Source organism: Fringilla coelebs (assembly GCF_963513975.1).
Source record: "Fringilla coelebs genome assembly, chromosome: Z".
Classification (NCBI taxonomy): domain Eukaryota; kingdom Metazoa; phylum Chordata; class Aves; order Passeriformes; family Fringillidae; genus Fringilla; species Fringilla coelebs.
The window spans coordinates 27,446,325-27,471,354 of record NC_140031.1 but is presented as its reverse complement, the minus strand read 5'-3'; the positions used below and the strand labels follow the sequence as shown (position 1 = coordinate 27,471,354).

The 25,030-nt window shown below is 41.5% G+C and overlaps 2 protein-coding genes across 6 annotated transcripts in view; one reads left to right on the top strand and one right to left on the bottom strand.

Moving 5' to 3' along the window:
* The window catches only part of PUM3 (pumilio RNA binding family member 3), a 30,295-nt gene extending 21,740 nt beyond the window's left edge, over positions 1 to 8,555 (top strand). For 4 of the 5 annotated variants that reach the window (XM_084224765.1, XM_084224766.1, XM_084224768.1 and 1 more), the window contains exon 18: positions 3,684 to 8,555. In XM_084224765.1, coding sequence (XP_084080891.1) covers positions 3,684 to 3,813 — 130 coding nt within the window. In that variant the 3' untranslated portion in view covers positions 3,814 to 8,555. The remainder of the gene's footprint in view (positions 1 to 3,683) is intronic. The other variant, XR_014616898.1, reaches the window with a different exon arrangement.
* Positions 8,556 to 15,687: 7,132 nt separating this feature from the next.
* Positions 15,688 to 20,725, bottom strand: KCNV2 (potassium voltage-gated channel modifier subfamily V member 2; the record flags this gene model as incomplete). Its single annotated transcript, XM_084224705.1, has 2 exons — positions 15,688 to 15,963; positions 19,292 to 20,725. 2 exons carry the CDS (start codon positions 20,723 to 20,725, stop codon positions 15,688 to 15,690), a joined length of 1,710 nt encoding a protein of 569 aa, XP_084080831.1.
* Positions 20,726 to 25,030: the final 4,305 nt, after the last annotated feature.

Here is a 25,030-nt window from a genome sequence, read left to right as displayed (position 1 = left end):
ATCACACAGCAATTAATTTTGTTTAACTGCATGCACTGAAGTCAAGAGACTACCTAAATTGTACTGCAGTGATTCATTTAGTCTGGTGGAAAGTAACAGCAGGGGATTTTTTAACATAAAGTAATGGCTGAGTTTTCAAAAACCTTTTAATTTAAAAAACTCAGATACTTCTTATCTTGGTTTGACACTGACCAAATGCCAGGAACCCATGAAAGTCATTCACTCACCCTCCCCTGCCACAGCTGGGCAGAGGAGAGAAAAAAAAAATATCAAAGGGTTCATGAGTTGAGATAAGGGTTGGGCGAAAACACTCCAGGTACAAAACAGGTTTAAGTTAAAGGTAGACAGTGAATTTATTACTAACAGAATCAGCAAAGGATAGTGAGAAGTAAAATAAGCCCTTGAAAAACAAACCCATTTTTTTCTCCTCCAGCCCCTCCCTCCTTTCCACAGACAGCACAGGGAGACAGGGCATGAGCGTTTGGCCAGTTTGTCACTCGAGGCTTTCTTCTGCTGCTCTGGAAGAGGAGTCCTTCCCCTCTGAGGCCATGGGGTCTGTCCCACAGGACACAGTTCCCTGTGAACTTCTGTGGTGTGGGTCCACTCTCATGAGCACACAGTCTTCCCAAAACTGTTGTGACGTGGGTCACCCTTCCACGGGATGCAGTCCTCCAAGGACAGGCTGCTCCAGCCTGGAAGCAGGGCCTCCTCTCTCCACTGGGTCTCCTGCTGGACCACAGCCTCCTCCAGGCATCCACCCGCTCCAGCATGGGCAGCTGGTGGATCTCTGCATCCCCTGTGGACCCCCAGGGGCTGCAGGGGCACAGCTGTTTCACCATGGTCTGCACCACAGCTTGGAGAGGAATCTTGGCTCCAGTGCCTGGAGCACCTCCTCCCCTCCTTCTGTACTGACCTTGGTGCTGCCGTGTTGTTTCCCTCACACATTCTCAGCTCTTCCTCTTCTCTGGGTAGAAAAAAAACCTGTGTGTCTACTTCATTTTGAATTCTTTCTTAAATATATCATCACAGAGGTGTTAACAACATCTCATTAGTCCAGTTTTGGCCAGCAGCATGTCCATCCTCAGAGCCATCCTCAGAGCCAGACATGGTGGAAGTTTCTGCAGCTTCTCACAGGAGCCACTTTTGTGCCCCCCCCCAGCTACGAAAAACCAGGCCATATAAAACCAACACACTTCTTTTGTCATAAAGAATCTCAAATGTTCGGACAGAGATAATTTTCAGACAATGTTAGTTCCTCCTAAAGCCATGATTGATTTTTGTTTTGTCGCTGGCTTTCGGAAACCATCTGTCACGTATGTGCAGATCTGAAACTCAGAATTAACTCAGTGAGTCCATTTGAAAATTTTTGGCTATCTTGTCCTTTAAGTTTATTTGTCAGTTATAAGCAGTGCATGTGGCTTCTCAGTAACCTGGTACCCTCTGGACCTTCTCCTTTCCTTGCCCTACTTGCTTTTGATCATAATAAAAACATATAGGGCCTGGTTCTGACTTGGTATATCTTGAGGATCCCAAAGGTAATGAGAGGACCCTCTGCATGCTCACATGTGTATTAAGTGTTGTAAGTACATGAATGTTATGCAGGCTTGCCTATTTAAATTTCTGTATATGACTTTTCTGTATATTTTTAAATTTGTAAATGATGTGTAGCATCAGGATAGAACATGGATAAGAATGTACTTCACCAAATGTGAAGTGACTTCCTTTATTTCTGTAATCTGTGGAAGTTATGTTTTACATCCACAAAATACATAGGTGCCAGCTTTCTAGACCTTATAAGAACTTACAGAATAGTAATTTAAAAATACCCCTCTCTATCAACTATCTTGGTCTTTTGGCTGTGTTGTCAAACATGCAGATGTTCTGTGTTATTAATGTTGTCTTTACATACCTGTGGTTACCATGAGTTTGAAAGCAACATCACATGTATAGCTGTCAGAAGCTGGCATTCACTTTTAGAGATAAGTACAATACAGTCCAAAGTGGCTTGCTACTTTGTGTGGTCCTTGTCTCTTGTGGTGAGTGAAACAAACATACCTTTCCATGTTGATCACCAGTGTGTTCAGGACATCCTTTTCCAGGATTCTGGACTTCTTTGCTTTTATCAGGGGCACATGAGTCATAGAAGAGATGAGGAAATATCACCTTCAGCTGAATTCAGTTTTAAAGAAGGCCTCTTAATTAAATGGTACCATTACAGATAAAAGTGTAACATAGTTTGCTGATAAAGGTTGTTGTAAAGTCAGAGTCATAGAAATAAATCTGGGAGTTAAGTAGTTGAAAACTATGGTGTTGTCAGATGGACATCCAGTGCTTTTCTGCCTTTATTGTTGCCATCCAGCACAGGATTTAGTGCTCTAAAGGAGACAAAATTTAAATCTTGTCTTAAGCTACATTAATTCCTTTATATCTTACTCAGTTCAGTTTGCCATGTCTAATCATTGCTTAAAAAGTAGGTAAGAAATAAGCTTTTAGGTCTATGTAAATTTGGGAGCCACTTGGAAGAATCCTAGGGATTGTAATAACTTGCAGTATCATGCAGTCTGCTTCATACCAGTACATTGGTGTTACAGTTTGTTTCTAGTCTTAGTTTATTTTTATGTCAGACTTGTAGTTCTGATCTGGTTTACAAAAACTGGCTGAAGAAGGCACTTTTCTTGCCAGTGTTGACTCATAACTTTGAAGTAGCAAATTAGGTATGTCATTAACTCAGCAGATCTTGTACTTCAATCCAAGAAAATTTCACTATTAACTGAAGAAAGGGAAAAGGACAGGCACTACTAAGCTGATAGTATTTTACAGCTTATGTTTATGATTTTACAGCTTATGAATGTCTTTGTTTCTGAGGCAGAGAGTTTGTCTGGGAAATCTGATTTGATTTCCAAAAGTAGTATCTAAAAGGAGAACAGAATTGATAAGGCTTCATTGTTCTTCACTAACTGCAGCATGAAAGTATAATAGTGAAGGTGCTTGATGTATATTAGATGTACTTCACTGCATCCAGTTTTAGGACCTGCATTAAAGAAAGGGACCAACAACTGCATTGAATTCAATGGAGGGCAACTGGCATAGACTTGGGCTGGGTCCCTTGTCTTGGAAGGAGAGGCTATGGGACCAAGTTTGTTTCAGCTGGAAGAAGGGGCAGCTGTGCTCCTGAGAGCATGTCTGGCACCAGTGGATGGATAGAGAGCTGGTCCCTTCACAGCAATGTATGAGTAGAGAGCAGGAGGCAGTGGCACAAGCTTAAACACAAGAGGCTTAGGCTGGAGATAAGGAAAAACCTTTTCTCCATGAGGATGGTACAGCCCCAGCAGTGGGGCTGGGGCCCAGGGGGTTCTGGAAGTCACCAGCCTGGCAGGTTTGAAGCCTGGACTGGGTGAAACCTAGAACAAACTAGTCTGACTCAGTATTTGAACGTGCATTGAATAGGGGTCAGCAGTTTCTTGCAGACTGATTTATCCTCTGTTGGCTGTGTTCTGACTTGTTGTTTCATATTTTATGGAATGTTTTACATCTTTTTTATAGTATATATTGCCAGATGATAGTGTCTGGCTTGAACTATATTCTTCTTAAATAGTTATTGTTTCCTGTCATGGACTGCTTCTTTCTCTATAACCTGCATGCTGGCCTTTGATATCCTTCATTTTTTTTCCTATGTCTTGCAGCCTTCTCCGAAGCACTGATGAAAACGTGGCAAGCACAGTCAAAAAAGGGCTTCAAAAGCTCATCCCAAAGCTGAAGCAGAATAAAAATGTAAAAGGAATAGAAGCCTTACTGGAGAAATTGACTTCCTAGTGTAAATGAACCTAAAATAATTACTTACATCAATGCAGTCAACTGATATTTGGTAAGATTTTATACCATGGTTGTTTTAAGAAGCAGTGTATGCATTTGTATATTAAATAATTTCTAAAGCAACTTGTCATTGTACTCAATCTGTTGTGCACAATAGAACATTGTCCTCAGAGGCTGAAGTCTTGAGATTTAAGTACTAACGGAAACTTCTGAACATGTAATCGGGGTGTTCAGTCTTTCCTGATAACTTGAACAAAAATATTTTAAGTGTTGTTAAAATTTGCATATATGGTGTCACAGTTACCATAGAAACACAAGCATCCATTCTGGACATACTGTGTTTGGGCAACTGTTTGTGTTTTAATCCCCTTCCCTCCTGGTTTCCTTATAAAAAAAGAAAAAACACAAAAAAAGCCAAACAAACCCAGACCAACCAGGAAGACTGCCTAAGTCCCATTCTTACCTTGTGATAGAGTCTATCCTCCCTACGAACTAACAAAAATGGAATGAAAATACTGTCTCTGCCTTTTTTCAGAGAAGGTCCTGAAGGAGCAGCTGACTGTTCCAACGGACCACAGTCTGGTTTCACTCAAGATTTCTAACTGCAGTCTTTTAAGACCTAATAAATCCAGGGGATATGGAGGGTTTTTTGTGGTAAGGTGGGAGGGGTGAATTCACTTCCACATGATACCAAATTGATATCCTTTTGATTTTTCCTGTATCTTTTTTTGATTTAGAAAAATTAAGCCAATATTTTATTTTGTCCATTTAGGAAAAAATCCAAACTTCCTTCATAAGGCATTCAAAGATAACCCACCCTGCTGCTGCTGAAGGCTGTGCTGATAGACTGATCCAGGCAGAGAACCAGACTGATTAAACCCCCAGCTGTAGGAGTCACTCTTTACTGTGGCTTAGCTTGACAGGATGTGTCTCCATTAGTAACAGCAGATACTTAGGCATTGCTTCTACTAAGATAATAGTTTCCTCAACATGAAGTACAATACAGCTATCAGTGGTTGGTTGCCAGTGGTTAAGTAAACTGGTTTAAGTTCCCGTGTTTTACATACTTGAAATCAGTCTCCTAAACTACTGCATTTACTGACAGAGGTCATCATGGTCCCCCACTAGTCCTGCATTCCACTGGGAACTGCAGTGCTCAGCACACATCACAACCAGATTACCCAGTGTTAGAATGCATAGCATGAGGTAGAATACTCTGGTTCTCTAGGGAGCACCTGTATGGCCCTGATGTTAAAGGACACGCAATCAAACCATCAGATTCATGTAAGCAGACATTCTTACATAGCTGTTTGCTATCCAGTTTATCAGCACCTTCTCTAGCTATGACTGAATTTCATTGCTCCCATGTGTCTGTGCCAGGTTCTAAACATCAGATTATTGCCCTCAGTAACCTGAAAATTGAGAGGTGGATTTTTTTGCCCTCCCTGTTTTGCTCTACCACTAACTGGAGCTACAAAGTTGATCAAGGAATTGGAGCATCTCTCCAATGGAGAAAGGCTGGGGAAACTGGGCCTGCTCAGCCTTGAAATAACTTGAGTAAGGACCTCATCAATGTCCAAAGGGAGGGTGCCTGGAGGATGGATCCAGGCTCTTCTTGATGCTGAGCAATAGACAAGAGGCAAAGGGCGGAAACTGACGCATAGAAGTTCCACCAGAACATGAGTAAGAGGTTTTCTGTCCAGTGGAACAGGTTGCTCAGAGAGGTTGCTCAGAGTTTCTTTTCACTGGGGATATTCCAGAACTCTCTGGACACAATACTGTGCTATGTGCTGTAGGATGACCTTGCTTGAGCTGGAAGGTTGGACCAAGTGACCCATTGTGGTCCCTTCCAAACGGATTCGTTCTGTGATTCTGTACTTCTGTAATTATTCATCATAAATCTGTTGCATATTTTGTTCAAGTTGGCTTTTTTGGCAGTAACTTAGACTTCCTAATAACAGTTCACTGACGTATAAATTCACTACCTGTTGTTAATTGAAACAGTCTGGTTTATTGTCACAAAAGAAAATCATGTTACAGACACTAGTGAGCTGCAATCTTCAGTAACTGAGAGGATGTGTTTACAAGCAGGAACACTTAATGCCATTGCCAAGCAGGTCTAATTGGGATTAACCTTTAAGTATTTACACCTACTCAAAAACTTAAGAGGAATTAGAGGGGAGCACAGTCAGCAAAATATTAGTAAATCAACAGATGCAAATAAACAAACAATGTTAGAAACCATTTTCAGAACTATACCATTATGTACTGCCCAAAGTAGCCTAAGTAAACTACAAATAACAATTGGATTTATGATTTATTTGTTTTTATGAATTTGCCTATTTGAGTATCTTACAAATACTGCCCCCAGTAAAAAGCAAGGTATTATTGATAAAGATGAAACAGTGCACTTCACCGCTTTAAACTGTTTAGACTTAAACATACACATCTAGAAAACGTACTTGATTCCGGCCTCTGATTGGCAAAGGCATTAAGTGTTCCTGCTTGTAAACATGTTCTCTCAGTTCCTGAAGATTGGAGCTCATTAGTTTCTGTAACAGGATTTTCTTTTGTGACAGTAAAACAGATCGGTTTAATTAGCAGCAGATAATGAATTTAAACTGTAGTGAACTGTTTCTAAAGAAGTCGCAGTTACTGCCAAAAACCCAACCTGAATGAAATATGCAACAGATTTGTGACTGAATAATTAATGGTACAATAAAATAGGGAGAGGAAAAAAAGTCTGGTACAACGCTTCTCAATTTTTTAGATTATTAAGGGGAACTAATACTTAGAATCTGGCACAGACATACTTCCAATCAAGAGGATTACAGGGAGCAATGAAAATAAGTCATAGCTAGAGAAGATGCTAATAAACAGAACAGCAAAAAGCTGTGTAAGTATGTGTGCTTACATGAATCTGATCTGATGCTTTGATTGTGTACTTTAATTACGGTTGCTTTAGCTGGATGTGTACCAGGCAGTTTATTTGCATTTTTGAGTCTGCATACATCATTTAATTTAAGTTATATGCCGTAATTTGCAGTGACTAGCTATTGGTTTTCTTTACCACATGCTGAGAAATGCCTCTTTTCATTAAGTAGGCATCAGTTAAGGTTATGCTACAGTTGTCACTGTTTTCCTGCTAGAGATAGAACATAAATTTTACTGTTACGGTGTGTCTTTAGTGTCAATTGAAAACAAATTCTAGAATAGCCCAAATGGAAGGAGAGAAAAAGCAGGATACATGAAGTATAAGAGTGTTTCAACAGTTTAAGCTACATCAAGGAGTGGCATGTTTTTTCCCAGTGAGGAAGCTGGTTGGATGTAGTGCCATATTTGTTCCAGTCTGCCATGGGTCTCTGTGGCTGTGTGGAGGCAGAGAAGTAAATTTTTGAAAGTTTCTGAAATAATTGTGTTTTTTTTCTTCATTCAGGTTTTTTTAAAATATATGCTCTTTGTTTTGTTTGATATGTACTTTTTTTGCCTTCTTTAGGTTATCCAAAGTGCTCAAATTATTGTCAGCATCTTAATATAGCTTGTAGTACTTTTTTATTGCCAAGAAAACAATGGAAGTGCACAGGCTGCAAGTAATTTTTTTGTCTGCTGCTTGCTCAGAAGAAAGGCTGTCCCAGTTATTATGGGGCATATGGTTTTAAACCCATTTTCCCGAGGTGAAATGCCTGTCCCTTGTGACCAACCAACACCTCTCACCTCATTCAGCAGAAGTTGGAGGGTGAACCACCATTGTGAGTGCTAGGACGGAAGAGATGGTAATGATTGTTTTATTTTCTGTTCTCAGAAGACAGAAGACCCATTTCATTGGTATTGATATATATTACTGTGCAAGACTGTATTTTCCATTACCTTGGAAGTAGGTGCATGCAGATGGGTGCAGTTGAGCTGCCTTAGTAGCTCTTGGTTTAAGGGACAGAGGAATCAGCCTTGCCCTTTGCTGCTGCCAACAGGATCTACCAAGAGCACACTGTTTTGCTTTCCCACTGACTCCACCAACTTACTTTTCTTCAAAAGCAAAAAAAAAAGTGCACAATGACTTTGAGTTTTTTTCTGAGTGCAGAACTGAGGGAAAAGGTGGGATCAGCAGAAAATGCAGTGATTGATTTAGCTGGAAATAAAGGAGGAGTGTTTGGGGACAATATGCACATTGCAGACAGACTGTGACCCCTAACTGAGACTTGTTTTCCTAGTCCTGTCCATCTCCTGACTAGTTGGGTTGTAGAGTGTCACAGTGGACACATGGTCATGCCTACATATGCATACCACTTGGTACTTATGGAGTTATACTATGTGCTTTCTTTATTCCTGTGTTATGTCTAAAATTTTAATAATCTGATATTAAAAGTGGGACCTTTTAATTTCTTACATCTTTAAGACAGATTCATGCAAGAGTTCATTGCATTAATCAAGACATATTTCCTTCTGGTTTCTTGGAAGAAATCTGTACTGCCCATTTAACATTTGGCATTATCAGGTTCAAGATCATTGCCAAAACCCATCAATTTTGCCTCCGTGTTTATCACATTGCTCAGCTGCTGTGTGAAAACACCAGAGTGTTTACCCTTAACCATATTATTTTTCCATCAGTTTCCTCATTTTCTGCGTGGGGTTTAAAACTCTTGCATTGAGTTAAATTGCACTTTTTTTTCCCTTTTAGTAAGTTTTTGTTCTTTAAAGACCATTGTATCCTTTTGTGTGTCTTGTTTTAAGAACGGTACTTTTAAGATGCCAAACCTTTTTAAAAATGTGTAAATAGTAAATATATTGCGTTAACCATCTAATAAAAGAGGAATAGGTATTCCTGGAAATAATTGCTGTTTAAGAAACACCGATCTGTCATAGTGGGTCCTTCACCTTTTCTCTCATCCCTGCAAATCTACATTTCAGCAGTTCAAGTTTTACTCAAAATGATTATTTTCCTATAAATGTATACAGAGGTCTAATCCATTTTACACTGGCATTAAAGCAGCCACTAGAGTGTTACACACTGTTCTGCGTGGAGGGATTGATGGAAAGAAAAGTCACTGATGGCTGGAAAACTGGAAAATTTGTGAGTTAAACTTAGTTATCACCAGTAATTCCTTGCATGTGCCCTACTTAACATCTCATATACCTTTGTGATTTTTCTCTTTCAGTAGTCATTAAAGTTTTGTCAAGGCCATACTGTCTGAAGTGGATTGAACCATCTTGTCATCTGCTGTCATAGAAGATGGTTTTAATTGCTGGATTGATTAATACATCTTTCAGTCAGAATGTGTCTTATAAGTACACTTATACTTTACACAATGCAAAAATCCTACTGAGACTCTGATTTCCACTGTCCTCCCCACGGCAGGTTCTGCCTGCCATTCAGTTATCTTGAAAGTCTGTTCTCTAACCAGAGTGTGTCTACATTGCATCTTTTATTAGATTTAAAACCAAAATTAAAATGCACAGAGGAGGGATCCTACAGGACCTCTGGTATACAGGCATAGACAAGCAGGTGCTATAAGCACTGAATTTAGAATTAATTAAGTAGTCAAAAAGTTTTTTATCCCTTTGCAAAAAATACAAATAAGACACTTGTGGGGGAAAAAAGAAAATTGATCCAAAACAGCCAACTGTCGCCACCACCACCACCAAAAAAACAAACAAAAAGAAAAAAAGAAACCAGGATTTGTTATTTTAATGATAGATTAAATTATAAGCATCTCTGAGAAAACAGTTTTTGGGGAGAAGAATAATAAGTTAATATGAGAATTGGTTCAGTAAGTTGTGGTTGTTAAAGTTTCTGCTCCCAGGCTGTGGTGAGATGAACATCAGCTGCCACAACACTTGCCATGAGGTCATCTTCACAGCATGGTGATAGCACCAGTTTTCAAGGCAGTTGTTCTTACAGTTGAAATGCTTTCAGAGGCTGTTTTACAAATTGATACCACCCATTTTTCTGTGTAGGCATTTTTAGTTTTTATGGGTTTTTTCCCACTGTTTATTTAAACAGGTAAAAATACTTAGATTTAGAGCCTCTTTTAAATTGTGCATCTTTTGATAGTGGACAGTGAAAAAAATAGGCAGTATCAATTAAAGATGTTTGAGATATGTCTGAATTACTTCTCTTTAAAGGAATTAAAAACTGTTGAACTTTGACATTACTGTAAACATTCCACCCTTGATGACAAGATTTCGGGCATTTGGCAGACTGCCTGAGGAAGATGCAGCACAGCTGGCTAACATGGTAGGAAGCAGGCACCAGATCTTGTAAAGGAAAGGGGGAATCTGGCAGCCTGTAACCTCTGAGCGGCAGCAGTGAACAATGTTCCACGCCAGGAGCGGTTCTTCCCACAAGGCGACCCACCCAGCTACTTTGTTCTGCCCTGAAGAGGCCCCCCAGCACAGCAGAAGGTGCTGTCACAACCTGTCTGTGATTTCCTGAATTTTCCTGAACGTACTGGTTTTGGGGTTTTTTTGCTTCTTTGTTGTGTTGTCATTGTTGTCCCCGTCCCCTCCCCCCCTCCTGCCCCTGCCAAAACTGGTGAAGGAAAAAATGAACGTGGTGGCCTGAAGAACAGTTACTAAGTGGTGGCAAAAGACTGGCTTTAGAATATGGTACTTGCTTGTCTGGTTAAGTGGTGGCAAATTATTTTGTTTATAAATCGAGCAAATCCACTTCAGGAATTTTAATGACAGTACAGAGTAATTTTTTAGAGTAGGACATAGAACTTTGACAAGTTTTATTTATTGATAATCTCTATCTTAGGACTTTAGAAAGCTTTAATTTTTCTCAGCATATTTCCATTAAATTAACTAAGTACATAAAAAACTTCTACCTCTGACCTTTCCCTATTTTAGTCCTAGATAAAGGACTGGATTACAGTCAAAAGGCATGTAATTTTTATACTACCAAATAAAGACGTTAATAAAAGGTTTGTAACAGTAGATAAGCATATTTTTGCATGACACAAAACCAGAATGGTCTAAACAGTTGAAGGTTTTTTTTAAGCAGCGTGATGACTTTTATTTCTTAGTCTTATTGATAGTAATTATATTTCATCAAAAACCTTGAAGCATTCCTAATTGATATTTTTAAAATTTCACTTAGTTTACTTACAATATTTAAAGACTGAATATTGCTATTTGCCTTAGAAACCTGGGAATAGTACCAGATGTGTATTAATCCGTGGTGTACTGTAGCTGCCCCTTTTAAGTGCTATCTTTCTGAGTGAGAAAAGCAAACAGCTCCTGAACTGCGCTGAAAAAGTGATGTTCTTCAAAGACAGGATTTCTGCAGGAGCATATTCTAAGTGGAATTCTTTCCACTATCTCATGTAGGGACAGAATCTACATTTTTACTATCTTTCTTCCTTTCTTCCTTACTTCCTTCCTTTCCTTCATTTCTTCCTTTCTTTCTTCCTTTCTTTCTTCCTTTCTTCCTTTCTTTCTTCCTTTCTTTCTCTCTTTCTCTCTTTCTTTCTCTCTTTCTTTCCTTTTTAATTTTCTGTTCTTTTTCATCCCCCTTTTCCCCCAATAATTCCCAGGAGTAAGTTAAGTAAAAGAAGAAACAATGCTTGGTTCTCCTAAAATGAAGCCAAGCCATCCAGATAAACTGACTGTTTCTTTGTCTTACAGAGACACCATGTTTGCCAAGTCTGTAGTGAAACATAATGATAGAATATATTTTCCTTCTCCCTCTGGGTCTCATTAATATCTGCAATTAGTTAAAATAGAGGACTCTAGCATAGCCATATTTAGAGAGATTTCTAATTTCTCAGTAGTTTGAGAATTCTCCACCCTGTTTCCCCAAAATCTTAGTTATGCCAAATTAGCATCTCATAAAAAAAGACTGTCTACTTTGTCTTTGGTAGTTTTGCCTATCTTGTTGTGTTTAAGCATGTTTTCCCTTGCTGTGTTATTTCAAAACCTTTTGATTGCCAAAGCCCTATGGAATGCAAGTAACCAAGACAATCATGACTCTCCTGTGTTGTTTTTGGATGTCATCATGTGTTCCACTTGTCTATTTTGTTTGAGTAATTTAGGGGTAGTGATGCCACTGAAAGCCTTGGTGGATGTGGCACAATAAATAAACCTAGTCTTCTGTGGAAAACATTGTGTCAGAAAGAAAAAGAAAAGGGCAAACATGCTTCATCCTCTTTCAGAACCCGCTGATACAGGTTTGCACAGCCCTCTGCAGGTTCTCGAAAGTCTGTTCTGTGGGAGTGTGAACTTGTTCCTATCTCTGAGCTGGCTGGGAGTCCCCTTTGTATGATAGGCGCAGGAGAGAATTTGCAGAAGGATCTTGATGGTTCCCATCTACACAGGTAGTGTAACAAGTGGTGGCACTGACAGAGCCCTGAGCAATCCAGACACTGTCTGGCTCCTATAATGGTACCTCAAATTTAAGCATAATCTTTCCTATTGAAATGCACAGACTAATGCTTGTTACCCCTAAAATAAGAAAGTTAAGCTGCATAAGATAATCCAGAGAAGAAAATGACAAAGCTTTAGGAAAAAAACCTACCAAGCACTAGCTTCTAATTTTTTGGAAAGTGCTTTCCTCCACTAAGCTCCAATTCACCTCCTCAGTACAGCAGACCAGAGGTGACAGGTATTGCAAAACAAAATGCAGCAACTTTGCATAGCCTTATGCTTAGTGTTGCACTACCAGAGGTGTGTCCTCTGGTCTGCACACTTCTAATATGTACCTTGTGCCAACTCTAGTGCAAGTGAGAGCTCTCGGCACTGAGCCTGGTCACGAGCCAAGTGAGAATCTATCCCCACTCCCCCAGAGAGTCACATTTGTGTGCTCAGTCTGTGCACAGAGTAGTCAGGATGGTACCAAAGCTGCCATCTGTGAGATGGTGGGGCTGGATGACAGATGAGGGGGCAAAGTGCATTGAGAAAAAAGAAGAGTGGAGCAGCTGCTAGGGAAGCTGAGCTGCCCAAAGTGTGATGGCCTTGGTGTTAAGGGCGCCCAAATACCCTGGTGCTGCTGGTCACAATGTCTTGTGCTTCTGAAGGGACAGAAATCACTCTCCTCTGTGTTTGGCAGTGGTTTTGGCCGATAGCCATTAGCCTGTGAGGCACTCTAAGTAAATTTTACCTTCATGTATCTGTAGTGTGTGGAGACTCTGGATTCCTTCCAAACTAAAGCCCTCCACTAAAGGTTGCTTGGACCGGAGGAGGCTGGGTGTTTGGGAAGACTTTGCTGCTTGTTCTAGGTACTTTCATAGCTCTTTATTGAAACAGGGTCTGTGACACACTCCTTTCCACCCAGCTAAAAGCTGGAAGCACCAAGCTGTATGGTCTTCCTTTTACTGTCACCTTGTGGGCCATTATTTACCTGCAGCAAGGTGGAACAGATTCAACTAGAGGGGTGCAAGAGACCCTCTTCAAGTAGCATTTGAGCAGTTAGAGCAGGACTGATTTGTGCATTGAAATCTTATTGAACAGATAAAGCATTTGCCAAGGACATTCAATTCTGACTCTTGATTAAGAGACAAGACTCCTTTTTCTTCTGCTTGAGTTTGGTGTGGCAAATCTATTTCATTACATGTCTTCAAAAATGTCTAGTTGAATAAACCCTGCAGATGAGGAAAGTGGGATGGAAAATAAGACTAGTGATCTTTGTCAGGTCTGAGGCTGTGACAAAGTCCATCTCAGCAGAGTTAGTCCTCAGGCTCTGGATTTCTGTAGGTGGCAAGAAGCTACAGAGCCTGCCATACAAAGCTGAGCATCTGCATCCCATCTGCATGGTCATGCAAATATGAATTCCTTCAGCAAAAAAATTGATTTACAGTGTCCTAAATTTTGGAAAATTCAGTTATCACCAGATTTTAAATCCTTTTAATGGGTCTAAATCAATTTGCATGTTGAAAATAAAGCATATTTGTGGTTTTGGATGCTTGTAACTTGTCACCTCACTGAACTGCAGTAGGAGGTTTCCTGTGGTTCCTGGAAGCTTCTTGTCCTGTTGTTGCTGTCGTGAAGGGCTATGCAAATTTCCTAGAGCCAATGCAAAGCAGCTATTCTTCTCAGTGAGTGCCAAGATTGTGCCTGCTGCATTGTGTGCAGTCCAGAACAGCAAACATCTATCACGTTGAACTCCCAGGGCTCAGCTGTGCCTTAAAGACATGCTGTAGCTTTTAACAGAGCTGATCAGCACACAGTGTTCTGACTGTCATTCCTAAAGAACAAAATGACAGATGGGCTTATGATACGTTTGTCTGGAGGTAGAGAATGAGAAGAGCAAGTTGGTTACTAATTACCTTCCCACCACTGAAAGGAGAAATGTCCCCATGCTTGACACAACTCGCATGGACTTGTCAAAATTAATGAACACTTTCACCCTCAGCTGTCCCAGAGTGAGCTTCACACCACTGTGTCCCATGTGGCCCTGAGACTTAATGCAGGCATTTGCATTTACCAGGGCAGCACAGACACAACGTGAGAGTTCAAGAGTTTTGAAATGCATCTCTGTCATCAGGATGCTTTTGCAGCAGGAGTGCTGCTGGCTAACAGCCATGTGTCATATCAGTGCACTGTTACTGTTGATCCTTTTCATTACACTTTTTTTTCTTTCAGGTCTTTGCATCTGATTATCAATAAAATCATTTTTCTTTCAGATCTGTTATTCAGATTACTGTTTCTAAATTGGTATGACTGCTCTTATGTAAAAAAATATTTCTGATAGTCTCAGAAGTAAAACATAAAACCGTAATTCCATCTAATTATTGTTGGCTTTATTTGTTATTTAAGTTTTGGGATTAATTTAGACGCATGAGAAATCCCATCCAGCTGTGCGAGAAGACACAGTAATCTTAGGACATAAGGTACTCCTGGGGGTGAGCTAAGGTGTCAGGATTATGTCCCTGATGGCTGTATGTACCAAACAAATTACCTTGATTTTAAATAATACTTAAAACTGGTTACCGTGAAGTGCCAAAAAAATCCTTTGTATGAATAGTCTTTAAGAGTTGCTACCCACATATTTCCTTTGATTATTTTAAAATTACTGCTGTAATACTTATGTTCCTTGACAGGTCTATTATTCTAACAATCCAATAAGTAGATGCATTACATACTGCAAAATAAATTATCACTTAATCCTATACCTAAAAAGGATTGGGTTTGGAAATGTTTACAGATTTGATCAACGAGATTTATCAACTCAGACTCCAAAATTCTTCACTAGTTCTTGTCATACTGAGAGATGATTATAGAGGTGGGGTGGTGGGAAATGCTAAAAGCAGTGCATTGCTTGACTAGGCATGAAAATAGGAGGGCTCATTTGCAGGGCTGCATTTGAAAAATAGAATTAGAACGATGAAGCATAGCTATCTGGCAATGTAAACAGAGGCTGACATTTCAGGGATTATAGCTGCTGCTAATATTTAGGTAAGAGCTCTAGGCCATTTTCCTCTAGTTGAAAGCAGATGCAAAACCAATTTAAGTGATGCAGTCAGTCTATTAGGCATTCTATTAGTTTAATTTTTGACACTGCCTTTACAGAGGTAAGGTGGCTGACCCTCAATGACAAACAATTTGTTTTCTGTTTGTACAGTTATGGTAGGTCTTTATTGTCAATCTAATCAGTAGCAGGGGGTTAGATCCTAATGTGAGACTTATTCAGAGTGTTAATTTGAAGAAATTAATTTCAGAGAGTTGATAAGCACTCAAGTGCTGCTCACAGGCTATCAGAGTTCAAAAAAATCTATTGTTTCAATCTGAGCTTTTTTTGTTTTGAAAACAACTCCCTTCAAAACAGATTTCACCATCTACTTTTGTTACTTTTCACCGTTTTCATTTATCTTTTGTCTGATTTGTTTTTCCTCTTTCTCCTCCAGCTTCTTGGTTGCCTCCCAACAGCCAAAGCACAAACTATCATTGCTGTGACAAAGGGTGGGATGCACCTTCTCCGCAGCACTCAGATATTTTCCTCATGGCTCTCCGTGTGAAGTCGACCTTCCCTCTTTCTTTCTTGAGAGCTGTGTACTCGTAGGCCTTCAGCTTGCTGTAATAGTCTGAGAACTTATTGTAGAGAATGGAGATGGGCATGCCATTCAGGATTATTCCAAAAGCAATGCAGAGGAAAGCAAACAGGCGTCCAAGGTGCGTTTCTGGACACATATCTCCATATCCCACTGTAGAGATGCTGACCTACAGGCAAGCCAACACACAGCTTATTAGCTGAGTAGAAGTACATAGACAGATATGTTCACTGATTAGGGACAATGTTTAAGTTAGCTCTTTTTTAATTTGCATTGTAAATCTAAAATATTCTGTGCTGCTTTTTTTGGGGGGGGTGTGTGTGCGTGCGTGCGTGCATGTGTCTACTAGCTTTCTTATGCAAAATATCCCTAATTTAAAAAAAGAAACAAACCCTCTCATGGAGTAAAGACAATGGTTTGACACTATTTAGGAGGATTTTTAGATTTTTGCCCTGCAGAGCGAATTCCCAGACGATTTCCACACCAGGCTGTCCAGAAGGTGAGTTTGCTTGGCTGTAGGGGCAGGATAGATGTGGCTCCCTAACCATGCAAATCCGCTGATAGCTGCAACCCTGCTCCCTCATCAAGTCACTTGGAACAGATGTCCTGTTTCTAAATCCACTGTGCTGATAAAACCCAGTATTTGGGACTTATTCTGTGGGCAGTATTTTGAGTTTTACCTTTGTTTTTCATATATGTTTTAGGAACTATTGAAAACCACACAAAACCCTTCAATTAATTGCTAAATAAATTTTCCTACATGCATTATAGGAAGAAATGATCCAGGACTTCAAAGTTTCTAGATAAAACCCCCTTTAATGATTACATGCCTACAAGGAACTGTAGTCTGGAAGGTTTTGCTTGCAGTGTATGGTTGCAATATGTATACTTAGAGAGTTAAATAAGTACACAGGTGGGTAATTTTTGCTGAATTTCCTTTTGAAGAAGGATTTAGGGGTTGTTAAAAATGTTTCAGTTTTTGTTGTTGGATTTACTTTGAGGGCTTTTTTTTGAGAGTGATATTGTTTAGTGTATTTATTTCATATGATTCTGAACACTTTGCCAGCTCACTGTGTACATACCTTTACAGTTTTCTTCTCAGCCAATATAATTTTCTAGCCTATGGATATCTTAGGGAACTGTTTTATGGGTCCAGTGATACACCAAGTACTGAAATACTTCCATTGTAAAATTCAGATGAAAAATGAATGGGTGTTTGATTATGAAGATGCTACATTTGAAAAATGTACTCTCAAACAGCCAATATAAGATAGCTCCTATTTTATTTAATTTCACTGCACACTTTTTGATGTTTTATATTTTTTACACTGAGTAAATATAACTTACTTTTGTCCTGTCAGGTAAAACTTGCATGTTGCTGTCACCTCTCACTTCCTAGTCTGTGCAAGGGATCTTTTTCAGCCAGTGAATTTTTTTTTTCCCACAGTGTCTCAACACACTGTGTATATCTGCTAAACAGTAACCTAAAGTTCAGACAAAAATAAGCCACAGACAGTAGGACTTTCACTGTAATGCCCTTGTGGCTTTAACACTAAAATAAGTCTTCAGAAGGTCACTGTGTAGAGTTTGCCGTCTTCTAAAATGGTAAATAGAATAATATTTTAAATGAAAAAACATTAGAGTACATGAGACAGCACTGGTGAGCACATTTTTAGGATGCACCTGGTGCTTCCTGTGGAATAAAAAGGATTAGTGATTTGGTTTAATGGAAATTAAGTCACTGGATTTGAATGATAATACAGGATAAATATCTCCAAAAATAAATACTGAGATGAAGGCAAGATGTTTATCTCTACCAGCCAGGACAAAAACATTATCCTGTGATAAGTTTCTGTACCACTGGCATAGTCTTATACATTGCCTGTAACAGTTTAGGAGGGATGCTTCTTCTCCTGCAGGTGTGAGTTGGTGAATGCTGTTGGATTTTTATAAAATTTTAATGATCTAGATATTTTAATTTATAGTCCTAAAGAACAAATAGGCTTTAAAAAGTGTTTTATGCTTTGGAATTGCAATGTGCATGATACAGCTCCTGTTCTGAAGGCATTTGCTCAGCTAAATAGGCCTTTTTCACCTAGCTATGTAAGTTTATTAGGAATATCTAAATTATTATGGTATCACCAGTTTGCAAAAATGAGCTCTAAAGATTTTGCATATAATCTGCATGCTCAGAAGACAAAGTATTTTAGCACTGTATGAATCACCAGTGTTTTCATGGCCTTTGTGTATCACTTACAGATGATCTTTGAAGCGCCTTCTTTCCTTTATTCACTGATTTTTCCATCTTTCCATGGCCCAGCTTAAAGGATAATCAGCGCAGTTGCACATGTGCATGTGCACATATAAATATGTGCATCTATGCTTGTCTGTAAGGCTTTTTTTCTGCCATGTGCTGAATCACTGCAAATGTGTGGTAAACCACCACATTTCATTGTCCATGGCTGAACCAGAAGTGCAGACCTTGGGCTCCAGGATGGCTGGCCAGGAGAAGTGACCTTGAATGGGTTGGGATTAGTGTCTAGTGGGCCTCGTATGCATCTTGGGGCATCCAGTGTCAGTGCTGATCAACCAGTGTGAGATGTTCTAACTCCAGTCCAGTCTATTTGCATGAGCTTCTTTCTCCAGAAAAGTGAGAAAGAATATATACCCATAGCCATGCCCAGGGGTCAGAACTGCTCCTGGGGCCCCACACAAAAATAAACTATGCAGGCTGGCATCAGCTGCTGCAAAACAAAATGTTCGTGACAATAGTCTAGGACAAGCCTTAGGGTTATGGATGGCCAAGATGTGAGTCCTGTGCCTTCCCTCAGCATTGACAATGTCTAGCTACCCCCTAGTTTCTTCTAGGGTGCTATAAATACAGACATTTTCTGCAGCACAGCAGAACACAATCTCTTGTGTAAAGCAACTGTTGGTCCTAATGGATTTTTAACAACCAGAGTTCTGGGACAGCTTTCACTTTTAAAGTGTGGGTGATCTGACTGTAGCTAATGAACTATGTCTCATCATCTTGCATTTTTATGGGTCGCAGAAAACCTACACATAGAATAAGAACAAAAGTCCTCTAACTAGATAGCTGAATGCATGCATTTTTTTCCCTATTGTTTTGGCAACACTGACAATGGCATTAAATTGGGAAACGCTTTTCTTTCCACGTCTTTGCCCACTTCCTTCTTTAAAAGTGAAAATACTGTCTGCATTTGGAGATATGGGTATTTCAAGACTGTCTGCCTGATTAAGCCTTGATTTAAGCTTACAGAGAGGTGAATGAGTGTGTGCGTGTGTGTGTGTGTGTGTGTGTGCGCGCACGCAGGCACGCATATGTCCTGTAAGCTCAGAATTCAGAGCAGATGTTCACTGATCTGAGCCTGTTGTTTTCAAGACCGTCAGCAACTCCAGCTGGGAGGAGAGGGGAAGGGGAGGGGAAGGAAGGGAGGGTCTCTGGCTACCCAGCAAGGTAACATGTGTTTACTTACGGCAGCCCACCACCAAGCATGGGGAATGCTGGTGAAGTTGGTACTGGAGACATCATGCTCCACTGTGTAGACCATGGCAGAGAAGGCAAAGATGCCCATAGCAATGAAGAGCAAAAGGCAGCCCACCTGCTGGTAGCACTGGCGCAAGGTAAAGCCAAAGGCACGCAGCCCTGTGGAGTGGCGGGCCAGCTTGAGGATGCGGAAGATGCGCATGAGGCGCATGATGCGAAGCACTTGTCCTACCTTGCTCACCCGTCCCACCTTCTCGATATCGTGCTCGTGTTGGGAGCCCCGGCCCCGGGGCTGGTCATCGTCAGTAAAGCATTCAAGCAGCAGTTGCAGATAGAGGGGCAGGATGGCAATGAGGTCTACTGCATTGAGGGCACTGCTGGCAAAGCGGCGCAGGTCTGGGGTAGAGACTAAGCGCAGCAGGTACTCCAGTGTGAAGAACGCGATGCACAAGGTCTCCACGTGCTCCAGGACAGGCCGGCTATCCCCACTCTTCCAGTCTACCTGCTGCATCTCCTCTACTGTATTGAGTGCCAGGGCCACCACGGAGATGAGCACGAAGAAGCTGGAGGCCACTGCCATCACTTTGGCAGTGACAGAGGAGAAGGGCTTCTCCATGAGGTTCCAGAGGCGCCAGCGCTGGGGACCGTAGTAGCGCATGTGGCGGAAGAGCTGCTCATTCTCCTCAGCCTCTGCCTGGGAGCGCAGCTCCCGCTGGACCTTCAGCTGCTCACTCAGCTCGTCCCGGCGCTCCTCGAAGCAGATGCGGCAGCAGCGGGGTGTGTATTTGAGACGCACGCCCCAGTAGCTCAGCTCCTCCAGGAAGCTGCGGGGGCACAGCTCGTCCCTCACCCGCAGCACCCCCGAGGCATAGAAATTGTACACCAGCTGGAAGACAGCTGGGTCCCGGTCAAAGAAATACTCGTCAACCTGGGCAGCGTAGTCGTCGCACAGGCCCAGCTGGCACCGACGGTCAGTGGAGGTAGCCAGGCGGCCCAGGCGGGTCTTGGGGTAGATGGCCACTGCCTGGTAGGTGAGGCGGTAACTTTGGCCACCAACATTGATGTTCAGCACGGATGGAGCAGATGATGTGGCCGGGGATCTAGAGGGAAGAGCAGGGGAGCAAGGAATAAACGATGAGGCCTTGCTTTCTCCCTTAAATGCATCTTCATGTTCCCATTTTCCTTGTTCTTTCTCTTCATCTTCCTCATCTTCATCATCCACATAATAGTTGTAATTCCCCTCAGGTCCTGGTAGGGGCTGGGTGTTCAAGGGAACGGTGGCAGAAGGACCGCTCTGCTTGTCTACATGAACGACTTCCTTTTCCTTCCCCTTGCTAGGCTGCGGGAGGATGTTTGGTGCTTCCATCTCTCTGCCTTTATGTTTTAGGAAAAGAAACTCTTGCTGACTGTTAAACTGCAACATAATATTGTTCCTTACTCTTCTCCCCTCTTTGCATTCGCCCGATCAAGCAGTTAACACCAGTCCTTCTCAACACTGCAAAAGCTGGCAGACTGGTTTTCCTCTCTCTTTATCTCAGAAGTATTATGCACAGCAGTGGTTCTGCATATTTCTCCCTGCCAGCCACCGCTCCAGTTGTTGTGAAAGCTCTGTATGGGATATAGACACATGAAGACTGCTGTTGACCGTTTTAATCTTGCTGACAGCAAAGATCTGAGTGCTTAGAGGAGGGGATTTGAGGGCTATTATCCTGTTCAAGCCTCGTTTCCCTTAGGCTGTGACGTGAATGATTATGGATCCATAAATCTATGAAAAATCAGTAGGGGGGAAAATCCCCTAAAGTTTTATTGCTAATAAAACCCACACATTTTCCTATTTCAAATATATATGGATTAAAAGTAATCTGAAATAAAAATGTATGAGGGGCAGAGAGAAAGAGAGCGGTACAGATTTCTTTCATCCTCATGGGCATAGCATGGCTTGGCTTTCTTTAATGAAAAAAATGAATAATTGATATGCAGATAAAGGGCAGGAACTCACTGGCGTATCTCTTAAAATGTTTTCAAAAGGTGAGCAAATAAAAGTAATTTCATTTTATTCACAGTTAGAATACCTCCTAAGAGCCGAGGAATATTTCAGTCTGTGCCTGAAGCTTTGAATGTACTCTGGGAATGCAGGTCTAATGTTCTGCTGGGCTCAGTGGAAGCAAAGGGCAGGGGTGGGAAGGAGTAGCTGAGTAGCTGAGAAACAGCATAAAGCCGCTCTTGTTTCTCTTGCAGATAGTGTTAGTGTAGTATAAAGCTGCAGTGGGTAAATAGCAGGACAGGAGAGATGCTTTCCCTGTGTTGGGATGGAGGTTTCATCTCTAGCTCTGTTTGAGCTGGCATCAGCAATTCCTGTAACAATGAGCATCCCCAAAACCAGGTCACTTCCCCTTGCCACTGGGAGCACTTCAGCTAAGCTGGAGCTCCTGTAAAGCAGGTGATGCACACAACAAAGGGCTGGCTCCTTGCGCACGCTCTTAGCACCTCACTTTTAACTCCTAAGCAGCAGCTCATTATTCCCCCTGTATCCAGGCTGGTGCAGGAAGGGACAAAGCACTGGAAAACTACTAGTTTTGGCAACACCCTTGCAGGTCTGTAAGGCCTCCCCTCTGCAATTCTGTATTCTGCCTTCCTCTTGAGCTCCTTCTCACGTAGGCTGCTGGCACAGTGTATCCCAGAGCACTGCAGCAATGTTTTCACTTTGTTGTCCTCAAGTTCCTGTTCTTCTGCACTGGTCTCAGGTTCTTGCTCCTGCAGACCCCAATACTGTTGTTTTGGTAGGGTGCTATGTGAAGCAATTCCTGTTGCTATGAGAATGTCTCCTTTTTTTTTCCCGTTTCCTTACCTCTGGTTATAGCTTTTGTATTTATATTTACTTGTTCTTGACAAAGTGGAGGATGATGCCATAGCTGAACATTTGGCAATACTTTTGTTCTCAGTCTGTGTTCTACTGAGTGGATCACATGAAAACTCTTCAAGGTTTCTTTGAGTCACGCTGTTTAAGGCCTGAATTATTTGTAATTCATATTTAACTCTGCTTGAGAGTGAATTTGTCTCCCCCGCCTGTTCTCTTTTTTGATGCAAAAGAGTCAAGCCCCCTATTAATAGGGATTGTCAGCACCTCTTTAGAGATACCAACCTGTTTTGCAGTTTGCTTTGAGCATCAAACCATGCCATGGTGAGTCCTTTGTATAGCAACCTTAACGCAAATTAATGTCAAGTTTCAAGGCAGTTTCTTTCTCCTAAGCAAACTGATTCAGACATAAGAAAAAGGGCAGTTCACAATGCCATCATTTTAGTGCTGAAAATTCTGGAATTTTCCTTAATCAAGATCCAGGGTAGACTATAACCATATTCCTCATGCCAGTCTCTGCTGTAGCATTTAATTTTGCTTTTTGTCAGGCTCCCTGGCCTCACTTCTGAGAAGTATCCGGTAACATTTATTGCTCACTATTCAAGAGATCAATTCTTACGCCATACTGCAGCAGCAGGACCTTCTACAGGGTGAACTTCATGACTGCCAGGTACCAGCTCCTCATGCACACGGACTCAGATCTTGGACATCAAGCAGGGAAGATCACTAGCTTTGGTCTGCTCAGACTAATCTCTTTGACCTAAATATTCTTGGGAACAGAGCTCTGGGGCACCTGTTGCACTCTGCTCAAACTTGTCTCTAACTGGCAAAATAGCTAAAATAAAATGATTTCATATATGTCCTTTATTTTCAGGTGGGAGTTGGTTCTGAGGTGCTAGATTCTCAGTCTAGACACATAAGAAAATTAAGTGACTAGAAAGGACACACTTTTATTCCCTTATCTACCTTATTTAGTGTGCTGCTTTTCTTCGTAAATGTCATTAGTAGTAATTGCTCATCTTCTTGTATGGGGAAGAGGAGAGTGTGGGAGCTTAAAGAACTAGTTAGTAAAGTCTGTTGGGAATCTTTTTTTTGAAGTTATCTGAGTGATATGCATGTCTCTTTTCAATAGCTCTCTTTTAAGGGTGCAGGAGCAGCCAAACACAACATGTTGAAAGCCAAGCCAATGGGGCAGAAGGTTGGCTAGGTTGAGCAGTGAACTTAGATGGAGAAGGAAAGCATATGAACCCTGGGAACAAGGTGACATGGGAGGATGATGGAGATACTGCTCGTCTCTGTGGAGAGAAAATTGGTGTGACCAAAACTCAAATAGAATTCAAGCTGTGCAGGACAAGCTGTGAAGGAAAGCAAAAAGCGAATGATGCCACCTTCAGCATCTGTCTTCAAGACCAGTGATGCGCTGGGATCCTCGGAGCCCACTGTTGGAAGACTGTCACTTAGGGAATGATAGATTCCCAGGCAATCCTGAAATTGTTTGAGTCGTGTTTCAGTTGCATGCACACAGGTGTGGGGCTGGATAGGATTCTTTCTGTGGAAGAACTGGCTGATGAACTTGGCATCAGCCAAGCATTATCCAGCATCAACATCAGACCTCTCTCCATGATATTTAATTTGTCTTGTGAGTCTGGAGATGTCCCAGTCAGCTGGAATCTGGAAATTTGTCCCAGTTTTCAAGAAGGATAAAAAGAAAACTCTGGAAGTTATAGGCCTGGCATTTTCACTGCAGCACATGGTAAAATCATAGGGAAGGTTTTTTCTGGGAGTTACTGGAAAACATTGTTTGAGGGACAATGCAGTCATTACAGTGAGCATGGGTTCACAAGGGAAAAGTCCTGTTTGACCAATTTAATTTTCTTTTATGTCAAAGTAACCCTAGGTGACCAAGGAAAGCCAGTAAATGTGGACTGTTTTTATTTTAGTGGAGCTTTTGGTTCTGTCTGCCCTGCTGGGTAAACTGCCTGGCACACAGCTAGTTGAGTCCATAATACATTGTGTGAGTAACTGGCTGGTGGGTTAGGCTCAAAGGGTTTTGGTAAATGTTGTTACACCAGGCTGGCAGCCAGGTTTCTCAGAGGTTTCTCAGAGCTCCATTTTAGCACCAATGCTCTGTAATGTTTTTATAAAAGATCTGGATGCAGGGATCAAATGCACATTAATAGGCATGGTGATTTTACTATACTAGGAATAGTTGTGGACTCCCTTGAAGGTAGAGAGGCTCTGCAGAGAGATGTGGGTAGATTAGAAATTTGGGTAACTACTAGAATATTAGAAACTAGACAAGATCAGTTGCAGGATTCTCCATTTGGGATGGGGTAATCCTGGATGTACGTGTAGATTTGAGGACGAGAGCCTTCAGGAAAGAGATCTGGGGGTCCGGGTTAGTGACAAGTTGAACATGGTCAGCAGTGCCCTGGCAGCCAGGAGGGCCACCCGTGTCCTGGGGACATCAGGCACAGCATGGCCAGCCAGGCAAGGCAGGGGATTGTCCTGCTCTGCTCTGAGCTGGGGCAGCCTCCCCTCGAGTGCTGGGGGCAGTTCTGGGTGCCCCAATAAAGGAACATCGAACTATTAGAGTGTCCAGAAGAGTGTGACCAAGATGGGGAAAATTCTCAATGGCAAGACTGAGGCCACTTCATTTCCTCAACTTGGAGAAGAAAAGGCTGAGGTGACCTTAGGGCAACCTACAGCTTTGTCAAGGTGGGCAGTTACGTGAGAGGTGCTGATCTCCTCTCTCCAGTGGCCAGTATAGGATATGGGGAAATGGAATGAAGCTGCATCAGGAGAAGTTCAGACTGGACATTAGGAGAAGGTTCTTCATGGGGATGGTGGTCAGTGGTTAAATCATGCTCC